The 26588-nt window shown below is 50.9% G+C and overlaps 2 protein-coding genes across 3 annotated transcripts; one reads left to right on the forward strand and one right to left on the reverse strand.

Moving 5' to 3' along the window:
* Nucleotides 1-952: 952 nt before the first annotated feature.
* Nucleotides 953-13192, forward strand: tufm (Tu translation elongation factor, mitochondrial). Of its 2 annotated transcripts, none has more exons than XM_072271413.1 (11): nt 953-1039; nt 1472-1512; nt 3063-3225; nt 7829-7995; nt 8407-8511; nt 9966-10130; nt 10909-11041; nt 11399-11503; nt 11584-11735; nt 12298-12417; nt 12902-13192. In XM_072271413.1, exons 1-11 carry the CDS (start codon nt 1012-1014, stop codon nt 13067-13069), a joined length of 1347 nt encoding a protein of 448 aa, XP_072127514.1. In that variant the 5' UTR covers nt 953-1011; the 3' UTR covers nt 13070-13192. The 2 variants fall into 2 exon arrangements, with proteins under 2 accessions (XP_072127514.1, XP_072127515.1); XM_072271414.1 differs by lacking the exon at nt 953-1039 and adding an exon at nt 1172-1375.
* Nucleotides 13139-25238, reverse strand: sgf29 (SAGA complex associated factor 29). The gene is made up of 10 exons (XM_072271415.1): nt 25169-25238; nt 23690-23771; nt 19661-19736; nt 19174-19246; nt 18850-18914; nt 16198-16327; nt 15689-15835; nt 15338-15373; nt 13893-14055; nt 13139-13567 (listed from the first exon to the last, which is right to left on the reverse strand). The coding sequence occupies exons 2-10, from the start codon at nt 23762-23764 to the stop codon at nt 13451-13453; spliced, it is 882 nt and encodes a 293-aa protein (XP_072127516.1). The 5' UTR covers nt 23765-23771; nt 25169-25238; the 3' UTR covers nt 13139-13450.
* Between the last annotated feature and the right edge of the window lie 1350 nt (nt 25239-26588).

Here is a 26588-nt window from a genome sequence, read left to right on the forward strand (position 1 = left end):
GCTTAATTGCAGGGCATACATCCATGTATCCCGCGGTTGGGAGGTGCGACCACACGATGGCTCTGCCTTACCACCCCCAAAAATTAAATTTTTTGACGCCACGACACTGATTGACCTAATCTCAAATGCAGTTAATAATGAGGCAGCCTACAGCGAGGAAGCCGTCACCCTGACACAGTGGTGTCAAGAAAGTAACCTCTCCCTTAGCGTCGCAAAAACAAAGGAGCTGGTTGTGGAGGAATGGAGACAGGCTAGCCCCTATAGACATCAATGGAGCTGCGGCTGAGAGGGTAAACAGCTTTAAATTCCTCGGCGTAAACATCACCGAGGATCACACGTGGTCTGTACATACTAGTTGAAGAAGTTTCATATGGCCCACCAAATTCTAAGAACTTTCTATAGGGGTACAATTGAGAGCATCCTGACTGGTATGGGAACTGTACGTCCCTCAACCGCAGGATTCTGCAGAGAGTGGTGCGGACAGCCCAGTGAATCTGTAGTTGTGAATTTCCCATGATTCTGGACAGACAGGTGTGTAAAAAGGGCCCGGAGGATCATTGGAGACCCGAGTCACCCCAACCACAAACTGGCGCAGCTGCAACCATCTGGGAAACGGTACCGCACCAATAGGCTCCGGGACAGCTTCTTCCAACAGGCCATCAGACCGATTAACACATGCTGACAGAACTGCATTTCTATGTTACATTGACTATTTATGATAAATGACTATAAATTGCACATTTAGACGGAGACGTGACGTAAAGATTTTTACTCCTCATGCATATGAAGGTCCAGGAATCAAGTAATACAGTTCAAACCAGCTCATGACGCTGCTCTCCTGCACAGCGCCCCCACTGGCTGGGAGGGCAGATCACAAGGGACCCGGGCTATTTACCAGTAAATAGCGGAGCAGGGGCAAGGCGTAGCGTCGCGCGTCCTGACGTCATCGCAGGGCTTCACGCGCTGCCGTCCTGACGTCAGTTCCTGCCGGCGACGGGGCTGGGGAGCAAGATGGCGGCGTTGAGGGCCAGTGCGGGAGGTGAGGTAGAGGTGGAGCGGGGGACAGATGATGACAGGGAAAGCGGGGGGACAGAGAAATGGTGACGGAGGGGCCCAGGGTGAAAGGAGAGGAGAGGGATGTAGAGAGAAAGGGGCTGCGTGTGAGATGAGGGGAAGGAAGGGGCATTGAGTTGGTGGCTGGGTGTGAGGGACGGAGTAGACGAGGGATCAGAGATGGAAGAGTTTGGACTGTCAGATGGAATATCCTGCCTGTCTGCAGAGGAGTTGCGATATTCGGGAGAGCAGCTGGGAGGAGGCCGAGAGGGAGGGCCCAGTTCCTCCATCTGAAGGAAGGCCTGATGGCAGGCGTCGGAAGGTAAAAGGGTATGGAGTCAGGGGTAGAAGAAGCAGATAGACATTCCCAGCTTTAACCCAGAATCTAGACTGATGGCTCCCTCCCCCTCTCTTCCAGTGCCCAGAGGATGTATCCATGCCTTGCTGGGACTGAGAATGGTGAGTTTCCCCACCTTTCCCCACCAGATGGGGTCTGCTGCTAATACAGCGATAGTGTAGAATGTGACAGAACTGTGGAGGAAACTTCACTCTGCATCTAACCCCGGGAGTGTGTGATGGGACGGTGTGGAGGGAGATTCACTCTGTGTCTGACCCCGGGAGTGTGTGATGGGACGGTGTGGAGGGAGATTCACTCTGCATCTAACCCCGGGAGTGTGTGATGGGACGGTGTGGAGGGAGATTCACTCTGTGTCTAACCCCGGGAGTGTGTGATGGGACGGTGTGGAGGGGGGTTCACTCTGTGTCTGACCCCGGGAGTGTGTGATGGGACGGTGTGGAGGGAGATTCACTCTGTGTCTGACCCCGGGAGTGTGTGATGGGACGTTGTGGAGGGAGATTCACTCTGTGTCTGACCCCGGGAGTGTGTGATGGGACGGTGTGGAGGGAGATTCACTCTGTGTCTGACCCCGGGAGTGTGTGATGGGACGGTGTGGAGGGAGATTCACTCTGTGTCTGACCCCGGGAGTGTGTGATGGGACGGTGTGGAGGGAGATTCACTCTGTGTCTGACCCCGGGAGTGTGTGATGGGACGGTGTGGAGGGAGCTTCACTCTGTGTCTGACCCCGGGAGTGTGTGATGGGACGGTGTGGAGGGAGCTTCACTCTGTGTCTGACCCCGGGAGTGTGTGATGGGACGGGGTGGAGGGTGTTTCACTCTGTGTCTGACCCCGGGAGTGTGTGATGGGACGGTGTGGAGGGAGATTCACTCTGTGTCTGACCCCGGGAGTGTGTGATGGGACGGTGTGGAGGGAGCTTCACTCTGCATCTAACCTCGGGAGTGTGTGATGGGACGGAGTGGAGGGAGATTCACTCTGTGTCTGACCCCGGGAGTGTGTGATGGGACGGTGTGGAGGGAGCTTCACTCTGCATCTAACCTCGGGAGTGTGTGATGGGACGGAGTGGAGGGAGATTCACTCTGTGTCTGACCCCGGGAGTGTGTGATGGGACGGTGTGGAGGGAGCTTCACTCTGCATCTAACCTCGGGAGTGTGTGATGGGACGGTGTGGAGGGAGATTCACTCTGTGTCTGACCCCGGGAGTGTGTGATGGGACGGTGTGGATGGAGATTCACTCTGCATCTAACCCCGGGAGTGTGTGATGGGACGGTGTGGATGGAGATTCACTCTGCATCTAACCCCGGGAGTGTGTGATGGGACGGCGTGGATGGAGATTCACTCTGCATCTAACCCTGGGAGTGTGTGATGGGACGGAGTGGAGGGAGATTCACTCTGTGTCTGACGCCGGGAGTGTGTGATGGGAGGGTGTGGAGGGAGATTCACTCTGTGTCCGACCCCGGGAGTGTGTGATGGGACGGAGTGGAGGGAGCTTCACTCTGTGTCTGTACTTGGGACAGTGAGGAGGTAGCCTTACTCAGTGTTTCACCCCGGGAGTGTATGATGGAACAGTATTGATAGAGCTTCACTCTACATCAGGCCCCGGGAGTGTGTGACAGGACACATTGTTAATTCATATATTTCTGCTCTGACTGCAGCCCACCCTCCTTGCTCCCTGCACCTTTGCCGCTCCCCTTTTCAGGCAGAACCTAGCGACAGAGGCTAAGAAAACATACCTGCGAGAAAAGCCACACATGAACATTGGGACGATCGGACACGTGGACCACGGGAAAACTACACTAACGGCTGCCATCACCAAAGGTAGAAACAGTTTTCCCACTTCCTCACAGTGAGATGCACGAAGAGTAGGTTAAAAGGTTGGCAGAACTTTGTGGGCTAAAGGGCCTGTCCCCCGACTCTGAACTGCTCTGTGTTCTACTGTCAGACGTTCAGGTCCAATGGAAAACTTCCCTGCAGCAGCATCGCAGGCACAGAGCATCAGATGCACAGGATCCACAGGAAAACATCAACCAAACACATTGTACAAAAAGTAACACAATCAGAACACAGTGCAGTGCAAAGTGAGTGTTGTTGTACTGAGGCAGTGATTGTGGTTGTGTTGGGTGGTGAATAGTTAACGGGAAGTAGCTGTTCCAGTGGTGTGGGACTTGGTATTGGAATTGATTTATTATTGTCTCATGTATGGAGATACAGTGAAGAACTTGCCTTCTATAATGTTTGTGCAGATCAGATCATTACACCGTGCATTGAGGAAGATCAAGGTAAAACAATAACAGAATGCAGAGTAAAGTGTAACCGTTACAGAGAAGGTGCGGTGCAGGCGGACAATAAGGTGCAAGGTCATAAGTCAAGTCATGTCAGGTCAAATTTAGTTATTAAGCACATTTAAAAACAACCCATTTGACCAAAGTGCTGTACAAACCATAACAGGTAGCTAAAATCACAAATACAAGAAACACAGATATAAACAACAAGGCACACAGCTCATAAGCACAAAATAAACAACACAAGCCAAAAATCAGCCACATCAGGAAAATTCAAACACTAGTGAATAAAGGTAAGATTTCAGCCTGGACTTAAAAGAGTCAATGGAGGGGGCAGATTATAAAACAGAGTGGACAGGCAGTATCATTTTCCCAGGGGTAGAAATGTCTAATATAGGGGGCATGCATTCAAGGTGAGAAGGGGTGTGCTCAAAGGAGATGTGCAAGGTTTTTTTTTTTTACACAAAGTGGTGGGAGGCTGGGATGTGCAGCCTGGGGTGGTGGGGGACACAGAAAGAGCTTAGTTAACCCATCACCACTACGATTGGTGGAGCTGTGGATAGTGTAGAATGCTGGCAAAGAATACAGCTCAATATAGATCAGTTGCAGATATGGGCAGGGAAGTGGCAGATAGAGTTTAACCCAGATAAATGTGAGGTGTCCAATCACAAACAAGAGAAAATCTGCAAATGCTGGAAATCCAAGCAATAGTAGAGGAGGGGACTGACTCCCATTTTAATTGAACACCTGTTTAAGTTCCACTTCCCATTCCCATTCCAACATCTCAGACATATAAAACGCTGGTTAAGGCACATCGGGAATTTTGCATAGCTCTGGTCGCCCCACGAAAGGAGGGTATGTTCGAGAGGATGCAGAAGAGGTTCACCAGAATGACGCTTAGTTTAGAGGGCATGAGCTTTCATGAGAGCCTGGACAAACTTGTTATTTGTTTTGACCTGTGGAGGCTGAGGGGAGATCTGATGAAGTTTATAAGATTATGAGAGGCATAGATAAGAGTGAACAGGAAGTATCTTTTTCCCAGGGTTGAGATGTGTTATACCAGACGATAAGAAGGTGAGAGAGAGTGTTTTTTTACTCAGAGAGAGGTGGATCTCTGGAATGTGCTGCCTGGTATGGTGGTAGAGGCAAATACAGTTCCAAGAAAAAGGTTTGTGAACCTTTGCCGTTACCTGGTTTTCTGCATTAATAGTAGTCTGATCATCTTCGTTACAACAATAGACAAACACAATCTGCCTAGACTAACAACACATAAACAATTATACCTCTTCTCGTTAATACTGAGTGCACCATTTAGACAATCACAGTTTAGGTTCAAAAAGTCTGTGAACCTCCGGGGTAATGCCTTCTAGAAAAGCTATTTGGAGTCAGGCGTTCCAATCAATGAGATGAGATTGGAGGTGTGGGTTGCAGAGGTGCCCTGCCCTATAAAAAAAAAGACACCCACAGTCAGGTTACTGACAGAGCTGGCTCTTCTCAGGAAAGATTTCTTCATGTGCATCATGCCTCGATCAAAACAACTTTCAGAGGAACTTAGAAGAAGAATTGTAGAGATGCATGAAGCTGGAAAGGGCTACGGCCACACTTCTAAACACCTGAATATCCATCAGTCCACTGAGAGAAATTGTCTACATGTTGTTACTCTCCCTAGAAGTGGGCATCCTGCAAAGATTACATTACGACGTGCAATGCTGAAGGAGGTAACAAGCAAAAGACCTGCAGAAACCTCCGGAACTTGCAAGAGTCTCTGTTCATGTGTCCACTGTAAGAAAAACACTGAACAAGAAGGCATTGGTAGGACACCACGGAGAAAACCTCTCCCCTCCAAATTAAAAACTTTGCTGCAAGTCAAGTTTGCAGAAGACCACCTGGATGTTCCGCGATGCTTCTGGACAATCTCCTGTGGACAGATGAGATAAAAGATGAACATTTTGGCAAAAATGCACATTGCTATTTTTGGAGGAAAAAGGACACTGCATACCAACACCTTATCGCAGCTGTGAAGCGTGGTGGAAGGTGGATCATGGTTTGAAGCTGCTTTGCTGCCTTAGGGCCTGGACAGTTTGCCATTGTTGAGGGTACAGGGAATTCAAAATTGCACCAAGACATTTTACAGAGAATGTCAGGGTAGCAGTCTGTCACCTGAAGCTTAATAGAAGTTGGATGATGCAGCAAGACAAAGATCCAAAACACAAGAGTAAATCAACAACAGAATGGTTTAAAAAGAAGAAAATTTGTGTTTTGGAATGGCCAAGTCAGAGTCCAGACCTTACCCCAATTGAGGTGCTGTGACATGACCTGAAGAGGGCTGTTCATACAAGGTATCCCAGAAGTATTGATGAACAGAAACATTGTGCAAGTCTGATCAGCAGCTACAGGAAACATTTGGTGGAGGTGATTGCTGTCAAAGGAGGTTCTACCAGTTATTAAATACAAGGGTTCACAAACTTTTTCTTGCAATTGTACGTTGGAGGCTTTTGAGAGATGTTTAGACAGGCACATGAATATGAAGAAGATGGAGGGAAATCGACATTGTGTGGGTAGGAGGATAAGATTTTGGCGGGTTTTGAATTACTTTTGTGGGCTGAAGGGCCTGTTCCTGTGCTGTACTATTTTACGTTTGTCCTACTGGAGCACGGCTGCCAACAGTAGCTCACCAGTGTCCAATCTTCAATAGACTTGAAGAGACTTCTCCTAGGGATGAGATCGTTGGTGTTTCTGTTACTGGGTTTCTACGGGATGAGTTTCACTGGACTATATCCTTCTCTCAGGGATGAGATCGTTGGCGTTTCTGTAACTGGGTTTCACAGGATGGGTTTTTATGGGGTATACCCTTCTCCCAGGGATGAGATTGTTGGTGTTTCTTTAACTTTGGGTTTTTATAGGATGGGATTGCAAATGCAATGCCGGCCCCTCCTCTTGCAGTCGGGCATGGGACCATCCACGATGGAGTTCAGATACAACTATGACTTTAAGAGTCACAGAGTTGTACGGCACAGAAACAGGCACTTCAGCCCAACTGGCCCGTGGTAACCCAGATTCCCAGCCCAGCCTATCCCATCTGCCTGCATTTGGCCCATATCCATTTCACCTTTCCCACCCATGTACCAGAGCACCTGGAGGAACCTGTGCATTCACAGGGAGGATGCCTTGGTTCATAACCTTTCCTACCCGTGTACCTGTCTGAGTGTCTTTTAAATGTTGTTAATGTCCCTGTCTCATCGGATACCTACTAAACCTCTCCAGTCTTAGCTTAAACCTGTGCCCTCTGGTTCTTGATTCCCCAACACTGGGGGGAAAGACTCTGCACATTCACCATATCATGGTTTTACATACCTCTGTCTTCTACACCCTGAAGAATGAAGTCCCAGCTTGCCCATCCTCTCAGTCGGTCGAGTCCTGGCAACATCCTCATAAATTTCCTCTGCCTAATGGCACCTTTCCTTCAGTGGGGCAACCAGAACTGAACTCAATACTCCAGAAGTGGCATCCGTACGTGGGGCACCACGGTAGTGTGGGGGTTAGCGCGATTCTTTTACTGCTTGAGGCCTCCGAGTTCAATTCCGATGTTCCCTGTGAGGAGTCCGCGGTATGTGTGGGTTTTTCCAGGTGCTCCAGTTTCATCCTGCAGTCCACGTTCCGGATAGCAGGTGAGTTGGTGATTGTAAATTGTCCTGTGGTCAGGCCTGGGTTAAGTCGGAGGTTGCTGGGCAGTGTGGCTCAAAAGGGCCGGTACGACCTATTCCACACTGCACCTCCACATAAAATAAACATTTTCTAAAAACCTGGAACATGGTGTCCCAACACCTATCCTCTGAGCGCCCTGACTGATGAAGGCCAGCATGCTAAATGCCTTCTTCACCGCCCTGTCTCACTTTCAGGGAGCCATATCCCTGGGTCTCTGTTCAACAGCACTCCCCGGGGTCCTGTCGTTCACTTTGAAAGTCCTGCCCTGGTTTATCTTCCCACCTCCATGTCCTCATATGTTTTCCCCTTAAGCTGTTTGGAGGGATATGAGTGCATTCATTCGTGGGAGAGAGACGTTATCAGGGTGTTGCTCAGCAAGGGTAAGTTAACCCACCTTTGTTCTGTTTCCAACACCTTCCCCAACAAACGGACAGTCCTGGCGGAGGCCGGAGGAGCCAGATTCAAGAAATACGAGGACATTGACAACGCACCAGAGGAAAAGGCACGGGGCATCACAATCAACGCCTCCCACGTGGAGTACACAACCCCCAACCGCCACTACGCTCACACCGACTGCCCTGGGCACGCCGACTACGTGAAGGTGAGAGGGGATCGGAGGACGGTGGGGGTGGGGGGACAAGTTCATTCACCCCCAACTACAGGTGAGCAGCAGGAAGGGGTGGGACCTGGGGAGGGTGGGTTCAGTTGCTGACCTCTGCCTGTCCCCCTCTCTTGCACCCCTTCTACTCACTCCTCTCTTCACCCCCCTCCCGCTCTGTAATGTACACGATATCCATCCCACATCTACAGGTGAGAGATGTGACAGAACACGTTCCATCTCCCCGGTGGGGTTGGTCTGTGCACGTAACATTCACAACATTACCTGTCCTCCATCAACAGTTGGTGGTTTCTGATTGCCTTGCGTATTTGCTCGAACAGTTTGCGAGTGTATCTCGCCTTTGAGGATTGACTGCCTCTCACGTCTCCTCCATCCCTTTGTACCCGGTTCCAGAACATGATCACAGGCACAGCGCAGCTGGACGGATGTATCCTGGTTGTCGCGGCTACTGACGGGCAGATGCCTCAGACCCGGGAGCACCTTTTGTTGGCCAAGCAGGTAGGAGCCTGTTCTGAGTTCTCTCCACCATCTGCCCCCGCCACCCCCCCTTCTTTTCCTTTGTCTCCCCCTCCACCCCCTTTCACTTTGCCCTCGAGAAGGTGGCACATTACGAACGACTGGGGTCTCTGATGGTGGAGGCTGCCCCTCCTGGAGATGTTAATGACGGTGGGGAGGGATGTGCCAGTGATGTATTAATATTAATGACGGTGGGGAGGGATGTGCCAGTGATGTATTAATATTAATGACGGTGGGGAGGGATGTGCCAGTGATGTATTAATATTAATGACGGTGGGGAGGGATGTGCCAGTGATGTATTAATATTAATGACGGTGGGGAGGGATGTGCCAGTGATGTATTAATATTAATGATGGTGGGGAGGGGTGTGACAGTGATGTATTGGGCTGAGTCTGCTTCTCTCTACATAAGAAAGAAGAGCGGGAGTCGGCGAACTGGCCCATCGAGCCTGCTCCACCATTCAATAAGATCATGGCTGATCTGACCATGGACTCATTTCCACCTCCCTGCCTCTTCCCCATAACCCTTAATTCCCCTGCTATGCAAAAATCTATCCAATCTTGTCTTAAATATATTTACTGAGGTAGCCTCCACTGCTTCATTGGGCAGAGCCTCTTCCTACATTCCTACTGATTTGAATTTCCATAGCAGACCATGATGCAACACTTCCATCAGTGCATCTGTACAGGTTTGTTAGTGCTTTGTGACAAACAAAACCTACTTAACCTCCGAAGGAAGTAAAGGCATTAAAAAGTTCCCCATCTAAGCCAGTCCCATCTGCCCATAACCCTCTGCCATTCCCATCCATATTCCTGTACAAGTGTCTTTTAAGGGTTGTTAATGTACCTCTGGCAGCCTTTTCCATATACAGACCACTCACTGGGTGAGAAAACCTGTCCCTTTAAACCTCTCCCCTCTCACCTTATGGTTTTATAAACCTCTGTAAGGTCCCCGCTCAGCCTCCTTCACTCTGGGGATAACAATCCCAGCCTGTCCAGCTTTCCCTTATAACTCAGGCCTTTCATTCCCAACAACCCTCCTGCCCCCTCTCCAGCTTAAACCCATCCTTCCTAGAACACGGTGACCACAACTGCACACAGTATTAAAAGTTCAGCCCCATCAACTTGTACAACTGCAACGTGACGTCCTGTAACACCCTGTACTCAGTGCCCTGACCGATGAAGGCCAGTGTGCCAAACAGCTTCTGATAGTCCTCTGCATTCACATTGCTGAACCTCCCACGACAGATGCTGGCGCAGCTTCCTCGTGATTGTGTCAGTGTGCTGCGCCCATGACAGGCCACCTGAGATGTTAACACTGCTGTCTTTCTGCGCTGGCGATCCTCCAGTGTAGACTGGGCCACGTGTCACACTCACCCTCCTTGACCTTCCAAATGCATTTCAAGAAGAATGACCAGCGAGCACTCTCACCCCCAGATCGGAGTGGACCACATTGTGGTGTACGTGAACAAGGCGGACGCGGTGGAGGATGGCGAGATGCTGGACTTGGTGGAACTGGAGGTCCGGGAGCTGCTCAGCGAGTTTGGATATGACGGGGAGAAGACGCCTGTGATCTGTGGCTCTGCCCTCTGTGCACTGGAAGTGAGTGCTGCACCCTGTCCTGGGAGAGATCGAAGGGGGCGGGGTGGGGTGAGAGGGAGGAGGAGGCTACTGCAAAAACAAGCCAGGGTAGGATCCACACACTGGGGAGTGCAGGGGATTCACAAGGGTGCTGCTGGCATTTGAGGAACTCAGTTATGAAGAGAAGTTGGCAGGTTGGTATTTTATTTATTGGAAGATAGGAGACTGAGGGGGTGACCTTACAGAGATATATAAAACTACGAGGGGCACAGATAGGGTGAATGTGCACAGTCTTTTTCCCCAGGGCTAGGGAATCGAGGCCCGGGGGGCACAGCTATAAGGTGAGAGAGGAGAAATTTAATAGGGGCCTGATGGGCAACTTTTTCACCCACAGGGTGGTCTGTATATAGACAGAGAGGAAGTGGTTGAGATAGGTACATTAACATCATTTAAACAACAGACAGGTAGTGGATAGGAAAGGTTATGAGCCAAGGCGACCCCTCTGAACGTGTGGCTGTCCTCTGGGTGCTCCAGTTTCCTCCCAACAGTCTAAAGCTGTATTGGTTAATAGGTTAATTGTTCATTGTAAATTGTCCTGGGATTAGGCTAAGTTAAATGGGTGGGTTGTTGGCAATGCTGCTTGTCGGGCTGGAAGGGGCTGTTCCACTCTGTAAAATTAAAACAAATAGGACTTGCTCAGGTGGGCATCTTGGTTGGCAGAGACTGGTTGGGCTGAATGCGAGGAAGGAGAAATCTCTCCCGCCTATCTTTCCTGTCTAAAGTGTTGTTGTGTGCTCAGAACCGGGAGGAAGAGATGGGCAGAGGGTCGATCCTGAAACTGCTGGAGGCTGTGGACACCTTCATTCCTCTTCCCAACCGGGACCTGGACCACCCATTCCTGCTGCCCATCGAGCAGATCTACTCCATCCCAGGTATCTGGCACAGTTGTTGCCCCTCACATCATTCCCCCCGTCCCCTCACTCTCCCCCCCTGTCCCCTCACTCTCCCCCCCTGTCCCCCCACTCTCTCCCCCCCTGTCCCCTCACTCTCCCCCCCTGTCCCCCTACTCTCCCCCCCTCCGTCCCCCCACTCTCCCCCCTCCGTCCCCTCACTCTGCCGCTCACTCTACTCCTTACTCCTCCCCGTTGACTCTCCCTGGGCTGCACACTCCACCCACCCCACACACACAGGTCCGGGGAGGGGGAGGAGGACCCAGGATCTCCCGGATCTCTAGGTTTACACTTAATGTTTGTCTCTCCTGTCGCACCCCCCCCCCCCCCCACTGACAGGACGAGGAACGGTGGTGACGGGAACACTGGAGAGAGGCATTATCAGGAAGGGGGACGACTGTGAGTTCATCGGTCACAACAAGAGCCTGCGCTCTGTGGTCACGGGTAAGTCGGGGTGCACCCCGAGGCCTTCCCGCCCCCCTCTCTCCCCTGCCCCACTCATGGCCACCTCTCCCCACCCACAGGGGTCGAGATGTTCCACCAGAACCTAGAGCGGGCCGAGGCGGGAGACAACCTGGGGGCTCTGGTGCGCGGCCTGAAGCGGGAAGACGTGCGCCGTGGGATGGTGCTGTGTAAGCCTGACTCCATCAGGCCCCACCAGAAGGTGGAGGCACAGGTAGGCAGTGATGCTCCCTCCCTCCACTTTCACTTTCTCCCTCCAAGATAGTTAGAGACCCCTCCCCCAGACATTCTCTCTCCTCCCCAACCCCCCCCCACCTCAGACATTCTCTCTCCCCCCCCCAACCCCCCACCCTGGACATTCTCTCTCCTCCCCCACTCCCCCCCAACCCCCCACTCCTATCACTGAAAGATACAAAAGCCCGAGGCCATCCCACCCCACCAGCTCAACAGCTTCTACCTCGTTGTTATAGACTGTTGAATGCTTCCCTAGTGTGATAAAACTCACTGTTCACAGTACAATCTATCTTATTATGGTTTTGCACCTTATTGTCTGCACTTTCTCTGTGGTGGTTCCAACTTTATTCTGCATTCTGTTATTTTGCCTTCTTGTACCTCAGTGCACTGGGTAATCTGATCTGTATGAACAGTTGTAAGACAAGTTTTTCACTGTGTGTTGGTACATGCAACAATAAGCCAATACACAAGCTCTGCACTGTGCCTTGGTAAAGATGACGCTCATAAGCCAATTTAGCAGTGGTTCTCTCCGCCCTGCACAGGTGTATGTACTGAGTAAGGAAGAAGGGGGTCGTCACAAACCGTTCGTCACTAACTTCATGCCAGTGATGTTCTCCCTTACGTGGGACATGGTCTGCCGGGTGGAACTGCCAAAGGACAAGGTGAGGGGGGGGGCTAGTGGGCACCGAGGGAGGGTACAGGACACTGGTAGACACACACAGAAAGGTTAGGACTTTATTCGTGGAGCTGAGGAGACTGAGGTGACCTTTCAGTGGCATGTAAAACCATGGGGTGAATGTCTGTCTTCATCCCCATGGCACAGGTTTAAGGTGAGGGGAGAGAATGTAAAAGGGACCCAAAGAGCAAATTATTCGCCCTGAGAGCGCTCCATATATGGAGTGAACGGCCCCGGGGAAGTGGCTGAGGCGGGTACATGTAATGGGAGACAAATGGGACTGGATGGGATGGGTCTGGGTATGTTTGTGTGGTGTGTGACTGCACCACCTCCCTGCACTGTCTGTCTCACACACACACACACACACACAGTGCAGTGTCTGATGCTGGGACAGCCAGGCTGTGGAGGAGCCTGCACCTCGACTGAGCATTCCCCACGCTCATTTCTCTTCCCTCTCCCTCTCTCTGCAGGAGCTGGTCATGCCTGGGGAAGACACCTCCCTCACCCTCACCCTGCGGCAGCCCATGGTGTTGGAGAAAGGCCAGCGTTTCACCCTGAGGGATGGGAACAAGACCATCGGCACAGGTCTGGTCACCAATGTCCTGCAGAGCACGCCCGAGGACATCAACTGGGGCTGATCCGTGCCCCTCAGCGCACCCATACCAAATTCTGCAACTGATCCCTCCCCAAGGTCTCACTCTCAGATGTTATTTAAAATGTTCTTTTTTATTATTAAAAATAAACTCATTGACGAATGAAAAGTGTTGAATGGCTGGATGGATCAAAGTACTGGGCAGAAATTCCTTTGTCCCATCGCACACTCCCGGGGTCAGACACTGAGTGAATCTCCCTCCACACCGTCCCATCACACACTCGAGACCCAAAGCTCAGCCTGACCAGGGACTCGACCAGAATAACTTCCAAATGCATTTATTCAAATGAGTGGATGTGAACACACACCTCACCAACAACTCCACCCCCCAGTCAACTCCACTTTTCCAGTAAGGCCCAAAGGTCCATCACTTTTTCTTGGTCTCTTTGCAAGCCACAACGTAACGCTGGGCCACGTTGAGTGGAGGGGAGTATCCATCAGCATAGGAGGTGTCCTCAAAGAGGACTGAGTAATCGTCCTGGGGCTGGGGACAGAGGAGACATTAAATGGTAGAAATCAGTATGTTGACAGCTATGTATTACCTCACCCACCCTTCCCCAGCAGAAACCCCACCATGCCCTACAGCACGTGGAAACGTACAGTGGGCAGTCCCTCTCTCCTAGAAGTTGTTCTGTTCACTGACTGGTCCCTCTCCCTTCGGAGAGATCTGTAAACTGACCAGTGTCCCCCAGCCCCTCTGGAAGGGCAGAAGCTGAACAGGAGATGTGACTGAGTTTGATATGTAGTGATCAGCCAGCTCCTTTGTCCCAGGTCAAGGCCCAGAGAGACCCCACCCTGCCCGCACTCACCCGCTGGGGAGGAGCGTGGATGAGAGCTCGATAGAAGCAGGTAGTCTGTGGGTAGAGAGCAAGGACTAACTGGTCCTTCTGGAAGAGGGCTTCTGGGTCCGTCTCCGGGTTCGCCTTCCACTGCGGCAGCGGGATTATCCGCCTTCGGCTCAGCGTGTGGCGGCTGTCACAGTCAAACACACAGGGCAGTCAGCTGTCAGCAAAGGCGGACTGTGGGTCTTATGGAGAGGGGCTGGGCAGAAGGAAGAAGGGAAGGAGCAAGAGAGGGCACTGAGGAAAGGAGGAAGGAGTGATGAGGTGGGAGGGGTTGAGGATGGAGAATGCAGGACGGAGACTGAGGAAGGAAAGGTGGGGCAGGTGGCAAAGAGTGATGGAAGTTGAAGGGATGGTGAGAAAGGTGGATAGTCATTAAGCACGACAGCACAGACACAAGCTATTTGGCTCACCTAGTCCATCCCAACTTGATCTTCTAGTTCTACTCTTGGCTAGCTTGAGAGGGTAAAACCTGCATGCACTCACCTTAACTATCCCCCTCATTATTTTGCATACCTCCATAAGATCTCCTGCACTCCAGGTCAGGCTGAGCTATGTGTCTCTTCAGTCAATACCTGTCATTGCCCATCAGTCAAACCGATTCAACCTTTCTCTGTAACTCAGGTCTTTGTAAATCTTCACTGCACTCTTTCAATCTTAATTTTCATTCCTCTAGGTGACCAGAACTGCACACAATACTCCAAATTTAGCCTCACCAATGTCTTGCACAACTTCAACTCCTGTACTCAGGGCTCTGGGCCAATGTGCCCAAAACTTTTTAAGACCCTATCTACCTATGACGGCACTTGAGGAATTATGGATCTGTATTCCCAGATCCCTTTGTTCTACTGCACTCCTCAGTGCCCTGCTATTCCTTGTGTAAGGCCTACCCTGGTTTGTCCTCCCAAAGTGGAACACTTCATACTTGTCTGCCTTAAATTCCATTTGCCATTTTTCTAGCTGGTCCAGATCCTGATGCAAGCTTTGATAGTCTTCCTCACTGTCTTGGTGTCATCTCTGCCAACTTGCTGATCCAGTTTACCACATTATCATTCAAACCATTAATCTAAATGACAAACAACAATGGACCCAGCACTAATCCCTGCAGCAAAACACCAGTCTTCAGTCAGAGAAGCAACCCTCTACTACCACCCTCTGGCTTAAATCCATGCAGACAACATCCACTGCCTTTCCTGGTAATGTCTTTGATAAACCCTATAGGGTTGGTTGGACATGACCTACCATACACAAGCCACGTTGACTATCAAGCCCCATCTACCCAAATACTTATGTATCCTACATGAGCGAGAGAGGGACGGCAAGGAATTAGAGAAGGAAAGGGAGGTGCAGTGATGAAGGACAGCGAGGGAATGGGCAGGAAGTGAGCGAAACGGGTCAAAATTCCTACTCACTCTTTGCCTTCTTCATCAATGTCATCAACCTCGTACCTGTGAGTGAAAATGGACCGAGATCAGAGGGAGGGCAAGAGAGAATGCAACCCCTTCCCTCTCCCAAACAGCCCACCTCAACTGAGCCCCTCACCAACACCCCCATCACTTCCAACGCTCCTTCCCGCTCAACGCACCCTCAGACCCTCCCACCCAACCTCTCCATCACATCACCATTCCTGCCCCCCTCCCTCTCCCCTCTTCCCTTCAGTCATCTCCTTCCATTCCTCCCTCACCACCACCTCCAGCCTCCACATTCCATCACTCCATCCCATTGCCCCTCTCGGCACGCCCCCCCACCCCGTACCCCCTCACTTGTTGGTGCTGTGGTTATAGCTGACAGCCTCGGCCAGAATCCACTGCTCGTCGGCGTCCAGACCCTTCACTCTCGCCGCCACCTTATCGCCTGGCTTCACCACATAATCCCCCGACGCAGGGATTGCTCCGCACAGCGGGGGAGGTCTGTCCGTGGGCAGGGGAGTGGGAGGTGAAAGGAAGGAGAGACTTGAGCTTCTCTTCAGTCAATACCCATCAGTTAGGTATTGGGGGAGGGACGGAGGGAGAGGAATGGGGTAGTAGGAGGCAAAAAGACGGTGGGGTTGGGCGGGGGGAGACTAGGGTGAGTTTTGTTGCATGTCGTGTTCCGTTTATTGAACATTGTGAGCTTGCTGTGTTGACACCAGGATGTCTGCCCCCAGCACACCCTTAGGTTGTGCTGGTTGTAATGCAAACGATGCATTTCACTGTGTTTCGATGTACTCGAGGAGGACAAATGGAGGGGCAACGACGATGGAGAGGTGAGGAAGGAGGGAGTAGGTACCTACTTGTCTCCAGGCCGGCCGATCCAGAGGGGGAGGGTCATCGCTGACTGCTGGAGAAGAGTCATCAGCACCCCCCGTCTCATTGTCTTCCGAGGGGGCTCTGCCTCATTGTACAGACCCGCATTCCTTGCCGCTGACGGGGTGGAGGAGAGACAGGTAGTTGTCACACTCCGTTCCTGACCTTTACCTTCCATCCTCCTTCCACCACCATCCGTCCCTCCACTCCCTTCTCTCCTCCCCCTTCTTCCCACCCTTGCTCCAAACCCCTCACTCCTTCACCACTCCTCTCCAAACCTCCAACCCTTTCCCCCTATCCCTTCAACCCTCCGTCTCTCCCATCTCCTCCCCTCCTTCCCTTCCCAGCCCCTCCCTCAATAGCACCCCATCCCCCCCACCCTTCCCTCGGACTGTCCCACCTCCTTCATCCTCCTCTATTACTTCCCGTTAATCCCTCCCCTCCTCTTCCCCCCAACAAACTCCAATGTGGAGATGTATAAAACCTTGTGTGGCACAGACATAGTGAAGATACATTATAGGGGTGGAGATAGAGCCCTACCAAAGGAGATGTAAGATGCTCCTTCACTCCACAGGTCACCCTTGCACAAGGTACAGCACCTGCTTAGCACCTCCTCCCCCCCCCCCCCCGATCAGGGTCACGTGAAGCTATGGGTGCAGGTGGTGCACATCTCAATTCCTGGTCATGCAACCACAGTCTTTGAAGGGTATTGATAATGGCTGGGGTCAATCGCCTCGTAAAGACAATCCCCAGACCACTTGTGCAGAAAGATCTGTGAAGAACAATCATGGTCAAAGAAAGCCCATGATGACTCACGTCATACGACACGGCACATAACCAATGAGTGATATAGGAAAGCGTGCATAGGAGATTTACAAAGATGTTGCTGGGACTCGAGGGACTGAGTTACAGAGAGAAGTTGGGCAGGCTGGGACTTTACTCCCTGGAGCGTAGGGGACTAAGGGGTGACCTTACAGAGGTGTATAAAACCATGAGGGGCACAGACAGAGTGAATGTGCATGGTCTTTTCCCCCAGGGTTGGGGAATCAAGAACCAGAAGACCTAGATTTAAGGTGAGAGGGAAGGGATTTACTAGGGATCCGAAGGCAACATTTTCATCCTGAGGGTGGACTGTACATGGAACGAGTTGCACCAGGTACATTAAATACATTTAAAAGACATTTGGACAGTGTGAACAGGAAAGGCCACACACGGTCAGATGGGACAGGCTCAGCGTGAACGAGTTGTGGCAAAGGGTATACTCTTGGACTGGGGTCAGCGATGTCCAGTTGGGGCCAGCCTGTGTTCACCACACCTACCCACTGTACAGACGCACTCCACCATAACCTCCACAGCCCATCTGAATACACGATCAGTTCTGGTCACCTCACTACAGGAAGGATGTGGAAACCATAGAAAGGGTGCAGAGGAGATTTAGAAGGATGTTGCCTGGATTGGTGAGCATGCCTTATGAAAACAGGTTGAGTGAACTCGGCCTTTTCTCCTTGGAGCGACAGAGGATGAGAGGTGGCCTGATAGAGGTGTACAAGATGATGAGAGGCATTGATTGTGTGGATAGTCAGAGCTTTTTCCCAGGGCTGAAATGGCTGCCACAAGAGGGCACAGTTTTAAGGTGCTTGGAAGAAGGTACAGAGGAGATGTCAGGGGTAAATTGTTTGCACAGAGCGTGGTGAGTGCATGGAATGGGCTGCCGGCGACGGTGGTGGAGGCAGATACGGTAGGGTCTTTTAAGAGACTCCTGGATAGGTACACGGAGCTCAGTAAAATAGAGGGCTATGGGTAACCCTAGGTGATTTCTAAGCTAAGGACATGTTTGGCACAGCTTCGTGGGCCGAAGGGCCTGTATTGTGCTGTAGGTTTTCTATGTTTCTATGATCCCAAAGGGTGGGGGAGGATCAGTGGCTGGGAGTGGGGAGGGGGTTGGAAAGAGTTGGGGTGAAGGACAGAATGAGGTTCCTCCTGGCTGAACTGCTGGAGTGGGGCACAAAGCCTGCACTCTGCCTTTTCTCCCCGTCACCCTCTCTCCCTTCCCAACATCCTCCCCCGACTCTCCTGCAGCTAATTCTGTCCCCTCCTCTACCCTCCCCACCCCAACCCCTCACAGCCTTGCCACTTGTGGAAGTTACAGTAAGGCAAGGCTTAACATAATGTCCAGGCTGAGACAGAATGCGCACAGCCCAGGCAAGAAAGGTCTGAAGATCAGAGCTTTCCTTCGCCCAGCATTTTCACTTACCGGAGAGAAGATCAGAATAATGCAAGGATGTCAAACACTGGACAATTGCTTTAATAACTTCCAAATATCATCGGTTGTCAGCTTGTAGTTTCTATTGACTTTAAACACCAATTGATCTTGCAATTAAGGAATTCAAACATACAGTTTACTGTATGGTCAATATCCATAACTGCAAGTCAATTCTGTATAAAAATGACATTTCTCTGCTCAGCCTTCGGAACAGTGTGGGTGACAGGGGCCACGCGGTTCTCCTTGTGCACAAATAAAATAAAGTATGTTTGAGGAATGAGTGTGAGTTTTCAGAGCCCAGTTAACGGCGACAACAACTTGCTCTCTCTTCCCTCCCCCTCTACACAACTCTGACCCTCCACCCCTCCCCACTCACCAATCCGCCGTTCCTCCAGGATTGATTTGATCTCTGCGATTTTGTCCAGTGCCTTCCGTAGGATGCTAGGGGAGGGACCATAGTGGAGGGATTGAGTGGTTGAGGGAGAGGGGATGGAGGAGAAAGCGAGAGTAGGGAAAGAGGGAGAAAGGGAGGGTTGTAGGAGGGCACAGGGGAAGTCAGCGAGGGGGAGAATTGTGAGGTTAGACATAACTAATGATCTAAATGGGGTGTGGAAGGGGTAGGTGGGTGGGGAAATGGAAGGGATAGTGGGGAAGGGTAAGCAGGAAGAGGGGATGGGGAGATGGTTGGGAGTTCACTCACTTGCACTCTGCCTCTCCATCTGCCTTGGCCGTTGTGTAGAGACCCCTGAGCTTGGTGCGGTAGTACGGGGATACTGCGGGGTGGGGGAAGACTGATGTCAGAGAGTGTTCTCTCCCCACTACAGACCCCCTCCGTCACCGACACCCCTCCCTCCCCGTCTGCATCACCTGCTACCTCCCTGTCTGCATCGCCCTCCCCTACGCCTTTCCCTATCTATGTCGCCCCCTCCCCATCACAGACACCACTCCCTCCCCATCTGCACCGCCCTCTCCTACGCCCGTCCCCGGCTGCATCGCCTGCTACCTCCCCTACACCTTTCCCCACCTGTGTCACCCCCTCCGCCTGCATCACCTGCTCCCTCGCCTACACCCCTCCCCATCTGCATCACCACCTCCCTCCTCTACACCCTTATCCATTTGTCACCCGCCCCTGTCTGCTCACCCCCTCCGTCCCCACCTCTACCCCTCCCACCCCCGGGGTCTCTCACTCTTTTGTTCCGTTTGCATCCGCTCGTGGGTTTTCTGAATGTTCACGAGGTTGTGTTCACTGCGGGACCTCTCCTCCTGGGGTGGGGTGGGGATGGGAAGAAGGGAGGGGAGAGTCAATGCAGGCAAACAGCAGGGTGCAAGGTAGATTGTGAGGACAAGAATCCATCTTATCATAGCAGGGGACCAGTCAATAGGGGTAGAAGCTGTCCTCGAGCCTGGTGGGACGAGCTTTCAGGCTTTTGTATCTTCTGCCCAATGAGAGAGGGGAGAAGTGAGAATGTTTGAGGTGGGAGGGGGCTTTGATTCTGTTGGCTGCTTCACTGAGGCAGCTGGGAGTGTAGACAGGGTCTGAGGAGGGGTGGCTTGTTTCCATGATGTTCTGAGCTGTGCTAAAGTCGAAGTACATTTATTATCAAAGTACGTAACCGTGAGATTCATCTTCCCCGACAGCCACCGAACAGAGAAACACCATGGAACCTGCTCAGAGAAAAACACCCAATGTGCAAAAAAAAATCATGCAAAGGGCAAAAAAACGAGCGAATAACACACAGAATATTAAACATCAAACACATAGTCCTTGTTCAGTTCAGTCCAGTTTAGCGCTGTGTTGTCCGTTAGCTGCCGGCAGCAGAGACCGTCTGCCCCGATCAAAATTGCACAAAATAGCAATAAAAAAATGAGTAACCAGAAATACAGACAACATGAACTGTAGAGTCCTCTAACAACAAGTCCAATCCACAAACCACGCTGATCAAATCTGACCCAAGACTCCTGTACCTTCCTCCAGCAGCAGCAAGTGAGGTGGAGAGGGGGTCCAGTCAAACGGGGGCAGACGGCACCGAACATCGTTGCTTACCTGCTGCTCTCGTTCTTATTGATTTCAATCTTGCCTGACGCTGTAATCGGCGAGATCGGCAAGAAATAGATGGTTTTGCGCTCCACCATTAGGGCCACACACTCCACTTCCAGTGGTGTTGTAGATAGTGTAGAGGATCGTCAAAGATTGCAGAGAGACAATGATAGGATGCAGAAGTGGGCTGAGAAGTGGCAGATGGAGATCAACCCGGAGAAGTGTGAGGTGGTACACTTTGGAAGGACAAACTCCAAGGCAGAGTACAAAGTAAATGGCAGGATACTTGGTAGTGTGGAGGAGCAGAGGGATTTCGGGGTACATGTCCACAGATCCCTGAAAGTTGCCTCACAGGTGGATAGGGTAGTTAAGGAAGCTTATGGGGTGTTAGCTTTCATAAGTCGAGGGATAGAGTTTAAGAGTCGCGATGTAATGATGCAGCTCTATAAAACTCTGGTTAGGCCACACTTGGAGTACTGTGTCCAGTTCTGGTCACCTCACTATAGGAAGTATGTGGAAGCATTGGAAAGGATACAGAGGAGATTTACCAGGACACTGCCTGGTTTAGAGAGTATGCATTATGATCAGAGATTAAGGGAGCTAGGACTTTACTCTTTGGAGAGAAGGAGGATGAAAGGAGACATGATAGAGGTGTACAAGATAATAAGAGGAATAGATAGAGTGGACAGCCAGCACCTCTTCCCCAGGGCACCACTGCTCAATACAAGAGGACATGGCTTTAAGGTAAGGGGTGGGAAGTTCAAGGGGGATATTAGAGGAAGGTTTTTTACTCAGAGAGTGGTTGGTGCGTGGAATGCACTGCCTGAGTCAGTGGTGGAGGCAGATACACTAGTGAAGTTTAAGAGACTACTAGACAGGTATATGGAGGAATTTAAGGTGGGGGGTTATATGGGAGGCAGGGTTTGAGGGTTGGCACAACATTGTGGGCCGAAGGGCCTGTACTGTGCTGTACTGTTCTATGTTCTATGTTCCAACCACGCTGAATTCCCTGAGACAGTAAGAGCAGCAGATCGCTCAGTTAGCCAAAAAACCACATCATCACTCCAATCACACACAGATTAGTAGTAGCAGTATACTTAAAAGAAGAAGAAATAGTTTTGTGAACTGCCTGCAGGAGGTCGCCATGAGTTGTTGGTGCTATCTTGTCCACAACTCTGTGTGGGACCCGTACATGCATCGAGGTGGATTATCTGGATACACCAAGATCCTAACCACATTTTCCATACCACCAAAGGCAGGTGTTGAAGCAAGCACTCAATGTATGGACAGCCACCATTAGCAGACAAACAGCCTACCCAGACACCTTCCACATCCTTGGCAGGGTCTTCAATCAGACTTGCTTATAGAGATCTCGGCCCAATTACCATCAGTACATCACCTACAGCAGCAGGGGTTGCAACACACCCCACCACTGCTAAACGACCATCAGGAATGCCTACCGGTGCACCCCTGGACTGCATTTCAGGAAGTCTGATCATCTGTCTGTCCTGCTCCTACCTGCATAGAGGCAGAGACTACGGGGCAAGGCAGCAGAGGTAAGGACCGCGAAGAGTAAGTTGCGGGAGGCAGAGGGGTGGTGAGAGTTTGCATCCAATCAGTGGACTGGGCCACGTTCACGGACTCATCAGAGGACATAAGTGAACCCTGTTGTCACGGACTTCATAACCACAGTCAAGGGTAAGTGCGTCACCCCAAATCATTCAGTCGTCCATAACCAGAAGCTCTGTATGCACCAAGAGATCCACAATCTGCTAAGAGCTAGATACTTTATACTTTATTGTCGCCAAACAATTGATACTAGAACGTACAATCATCACAGCGATATTTGATTCTGTGCTTCCTGCTCCCCAGATTACAAATCGAGAGTAAATATTAAAAATTTAAATTATACATCATAAATAGAAAATAGAAGAATGGAAAGTAAGGCAGGTCCGGATATTTGGAGGGTACGGCCCAGATCCGGGTCAGGATCCGTTCAGCAGTCTTATCACAGTTGGAAAGAAGCTGTTCCCAAATCTGGCCGTACAAGTCTTCAGGCTCCTGAGCCTTCTCCCAGAGGGAAGAGGGACGAGGGACGAAAAGTGTGTTGGCTGGGTGGGTCGTGTCCTTGATTATCCCGGCAGCACTGCTGTCAGGGTAAGTGGAGTTCAAGTCTGGTGACCATGGAAAGAACAAGAAGCCCAGAGAGGACCTCCAAAAAGCCACCTCACATGCAAAGTGGCAATTCTGGACCAGGTTGCTTGACAGTTAAAGCAGGGTTTGAATGCTATCACCTCCCACAACGTGAAGCCACACGACATATGTGCCGTGACTGGCTCGACTGCCTTTATGCTCCCTTTGACCGACGAAATGCGGAGGAACAATCACAAACCCCCACAACCCTGTGATTTCGGTCTCCCAGCATCCTCCAGGAGGGTGGAGCCAAGGCAGACGTCCGTGGGCCAGTCCTCATCAGGAGATCTGAGCTGGAGAGGGTCAGGAACTTTAAAGTCCTTGGTGTTATCATTCCCGAGGATCAATCTGGATGCCACCACAAAGGCGGCATGGAAGAGTCTACTTCCTTCGAAGTTTGCGTAGATTTGGCATGTCATCTAGAACTTTGACAAGCTTCTATAGCTGCACTGTGGAGAGTATCCTGATGCTTGCATCACACTGAGGCCCGGGAACAGAAACTGGCGAACACAGCCCAGCCCCACCCCCAGCACAGGAAAAGCCCTCCCCACCATTGAACACGTCTACAAGGAGCACTGTCACAGGACAGCAGCGTCCGTCAGCAAGGCCATGCTCTCGTCGGGCAGGAGATACAGAATCCTCAGACCCCACACCACCGGGTTCAGGAACAGATACTGCCCTAGACCATCAGGTTCCTGACCCAGCGTGAATAACTTCACTCACCACCACTCTGACCCCGTTCCACAGCCTATGGACTTGCTGTAACGGACTCTACAACTCGCGCTCCCGGAGTTACTTATCGACATTTACTCTTTAAATTTGAACAGTTTGTCTTTTTACATTCTTTCTCATCTTTATGTTTTTCGTGAATGCTGTTGTATTTTCCTGTAAATTCCCGCAAGGGGATGAACCCCAAGGCAGTACCCGGTGACTTACTTTGGTAACAATCAATGCACCCTCCTCCTGTCTTCCGGTTACCGCTTACCTGCGTCTGTCTGATCAGCTGGTGGAGGTCGGTCAGCAGTTCGGAAATTCGAGTGTCTGCAGATACGAGAGCCATGTGGGGACTGTGGGGTGGAGGGGGGGGGGAAGAACCATTAAACAACAGGGTCCTTGACCTCTGAACTCCCGTCCCCAGCCCCTTCCAACACCCCCTGCCCCGTCCTTTTAACCCCTGGGTCTAACCCCCAGGGTGTGAACCCAGATTTAATGCACCCAAGGGTGGGAGCACCAGGTATTTGACGCACCCATGAGTCGAACGTACTCCCATGACGAGTGGATTCCCAAGACATGCACCCAGGTTTGAGAGTCTTGGATCCAATGTCTCGAGGGAAGAGGCACCATACCGACATATAACCATTACAGCACGGAAACAGGCCGTCTCGGCCCTTCTAGTCCGTGCCGAACTCTTACCCTATCCTAGTCCCACCGACCTGCACTCAACTCATAACCCTCCATTCCTTTCCTGTCCCTATATCTATCCAATTTAACTTTAAATGACAACATCAAACCTGCCTCAACCACTTCTGCTGGAAGCTCGTTCTACACAGCTACCACTCTCTGAGTAAAGAAGTTCCCCCCTCATGTTACCCCTAAACTTTTGCCCTTTAACTCTCAACTCATGTCCTCTTGTTTGAATCTTCCCCACTCTCGATGGAAAAAGCCTATCCATGTCAACTCTATCTATCCCCCTCATAATTTTAAACACCTCTATCAAGTCCCCCCTCAACCTTCTATGCTCCAAAGAATAAAGACCCAACTTGTTCAACCTTTCTCTGTAACCTAGGAGATGAAACCCAGGCAACATTTTAGTAAATCTCCTCTGTACTCTCTCAATTTTGTTGACATCTTTCCTATAATTCGGTGACCAGAACTGTACACAATACTCCAGATTTGGCCTTACCAATGCCTTATACAATTTCAACATTACATCCCAACTCCTATACTCAATGCTCTGATTTATAAAGGCCAGCATACCAAAAGCTTTCTTCACCACCCTATCCACATGAGATTCCACCTTCAGGGAACTATGCACCATGATTCCTAGATCCCTCTGTTCTACTGCATTCTTCAATGCCCTACCATTTACCATCTATGTCCTATTTTGATTAGTCCCACCAAAATGTAGCACCTCGCATTTATCAGCATTAAACTCCATCTGCCATCTTTCAGCCCACTCTTCTAACTGGCCTAAATCTCTCTGCAAGCTTTGAAATCCTACCTCATCATCCACAACTCCACCTATCTTAGTATCATCTGAATAATTACTAATCCAATTTACCACCCCATCATCCAGATCATTAATGTATGTGACAAACAACATTGGACCCAGCACAGATCCCTGAGGCACACCGCTAGTCCCCGGCCTCCAATCCTCCTATACGGAGGATTCCAATACACGCCGGGGTGGGATCTTTAGGTCTAATGCACCCTAGGGTGCTGTGCGCCGGACGAATGCAGCTACCTGATCCCAAGGCTGGCTGAACACCCGTTCCAATCAAGTCGGCCCTCGTCCTGGATTAGCGCGCATGCGCCGTTCCGCTGCAGGCTCCACCCATCAGTCGTCGGCCGGGGGCAGGCGTGACAGTGATTGGTGAGGAAGCCTGTCAATCAGACGGCGGCGACCGGCCCACACGTTGGACGGCGTCCGCCGGCGGACTAACCGCGATGGGGCGGGGCGTCGGGAAAGTGAGCGAAGGTGGCCGGAACGGTCCAGGACTGATCACCGAGACCTCTGCGTTAGACACCGTCTCCCAGCCATAGACCTCAGCTCGTCCCAAATTCGGCCCAGAAAGTTGCAGATTAAAGAAATGCAACCGCAGAGAGTGGTGCGGACAGCCCAGCGCATCTGTAGCTGTGAACTCCCCACTATTCAGGGTATTTACAGAGAAAAGCGCCCGAAGGATCACTGGAGACCCGAGTCACCCCAACCGCAAACTGTCCCAGCTGCGACCACCCGGGAAACGGTACCGCAGCATAAAAGCCAGGACCAACAGGCTCCGGGACAGCTTCTTCCAGCAGGCCATCAGACTGATTAATTCATGCTGACACAACTGTATTTCTATGTTATATTGACTGTCCTGTTGTACATAATATTTATAACAAATTACTATAAATTGCACATTGCACATTTAGAACCATAGAACATTACAGCTCCTTTTGGCCCTTCTTGGCTGTGCCGAACCATTTTTCTGCCTAGTCCTCCCATGCATGTACCTGTCCAAGTTATTCTTAAATATTAAAAAGTGAGCCCGCATTTACCACTTCATCTGGCAGCTCATTCCACACTCCCACCACTCTCTGTGTGAAGAGGCCCCCCTAATGTTTCCTTTAAAATTTTCTCCCTTCACCCTTAACCCATGTCCTCTGGTTTTTTTTCCCCCCTTGCCTCAGTGGAAAAAGCCTGCTTGCATTCACTCTGTCTATACCCATCATAATTTTATATACCTCTATCAAATCTTCCCTCATTCTTCTACGCTCCAGGGAATAAAGTCCTTTCTCAACCTTTCCCTGTAACTCAGTTTCTCAAGTCCCGGCAACGTCCTTGTAAACCTTCTCTGCACTCTTTCAACCTTATTAGACAATAGACAATAAGTACAGGAGTAGGCCATTCAGCCCTTCGAGCCAGCACCACCATTCACTGTGATCATGGCTGATCATCCATAATCAGTATCCATTTCCTGCCTTATCCCCATAACCTTTGATTCCGCTATCTCTAAGAGCTCTATCCATCTCTTTTTTGAAAGCATCCAGAGACTTGGCCTGCACAGCCTTCTGGGGCAGAGCATTCCATATATCCACCACTCTCTGGGTGAAAAAGTTTTTCCTCAATTCCTTTCTAAATGGCTTACCCCTAATTCTTAAACTGTGGCCTCTGGTTCTGG

The sequence above is a fragment of the Mobula birostris genome, chromosome 11 (assembly GCF_030028105.1).
Source record: "Mobula birostris isolate sMobBir1 chromosome 11, sMobBir1.hap1, whole genome shotgun sequence".
NCBI classification, from domain to species: Eukaryota; Metazoa; Chordata; class Chondrichthyes; order Myliobatiformes; family Myliobatidae; genus Mobula; species Mobula birostris.

What these genes read in the sequence shown, in the direction of transcription:
- tufm (XM_072271413.1), top strand. Translation starts at nt 1,012, where the DNA reads ATGGCGGCGTTGAGGGCCAGTGCGGGAG. An exon ending in GTTGAGGGCCAGTGCGGGAG is followed by an intron (nt 1,040 to 1,471) that starts GTGAGGTAGAGG and finishes CCTCTCTTCCAG; the next exon opens with TGCCCAGAGGATGTATCCAT. An exon ending in CTGCCCTCTGTGCACTGGAA is followed by an intron (nt 10,131 to 10,908) that starts GTGAGTGCTGCA and finishes TTGTGTGCTCAG; the next exon opens with AACCGGGAGGAAGAGATGGG.
- sgf29 (XM_072271415.1), bottom strand. Translation starts at nt 23,764, where the DNA reads ATGGCTCTCGTATCTGCAGACACTCGAATTTCCGAACTGCTGACCGAC. An exon ending in AGCTGATCAGACAGACGCAG is followed by an intron (nt 19,737 to 23,689) that starts GTAAGCGGTAAC and finishes ACCCCACCCCAG; the next exon opens with GAGGAGAGGTCCCGCAGTGA. An exon ending in CCTGGAGGAACGGCGGATTG is followed by an intron (nt 16,328 to 18,849) that starts GTGAGTGGGGAG and finishes CCACCCCGTCAG; the next exon opens with CGGCAAGGAATGCGGGTCTG.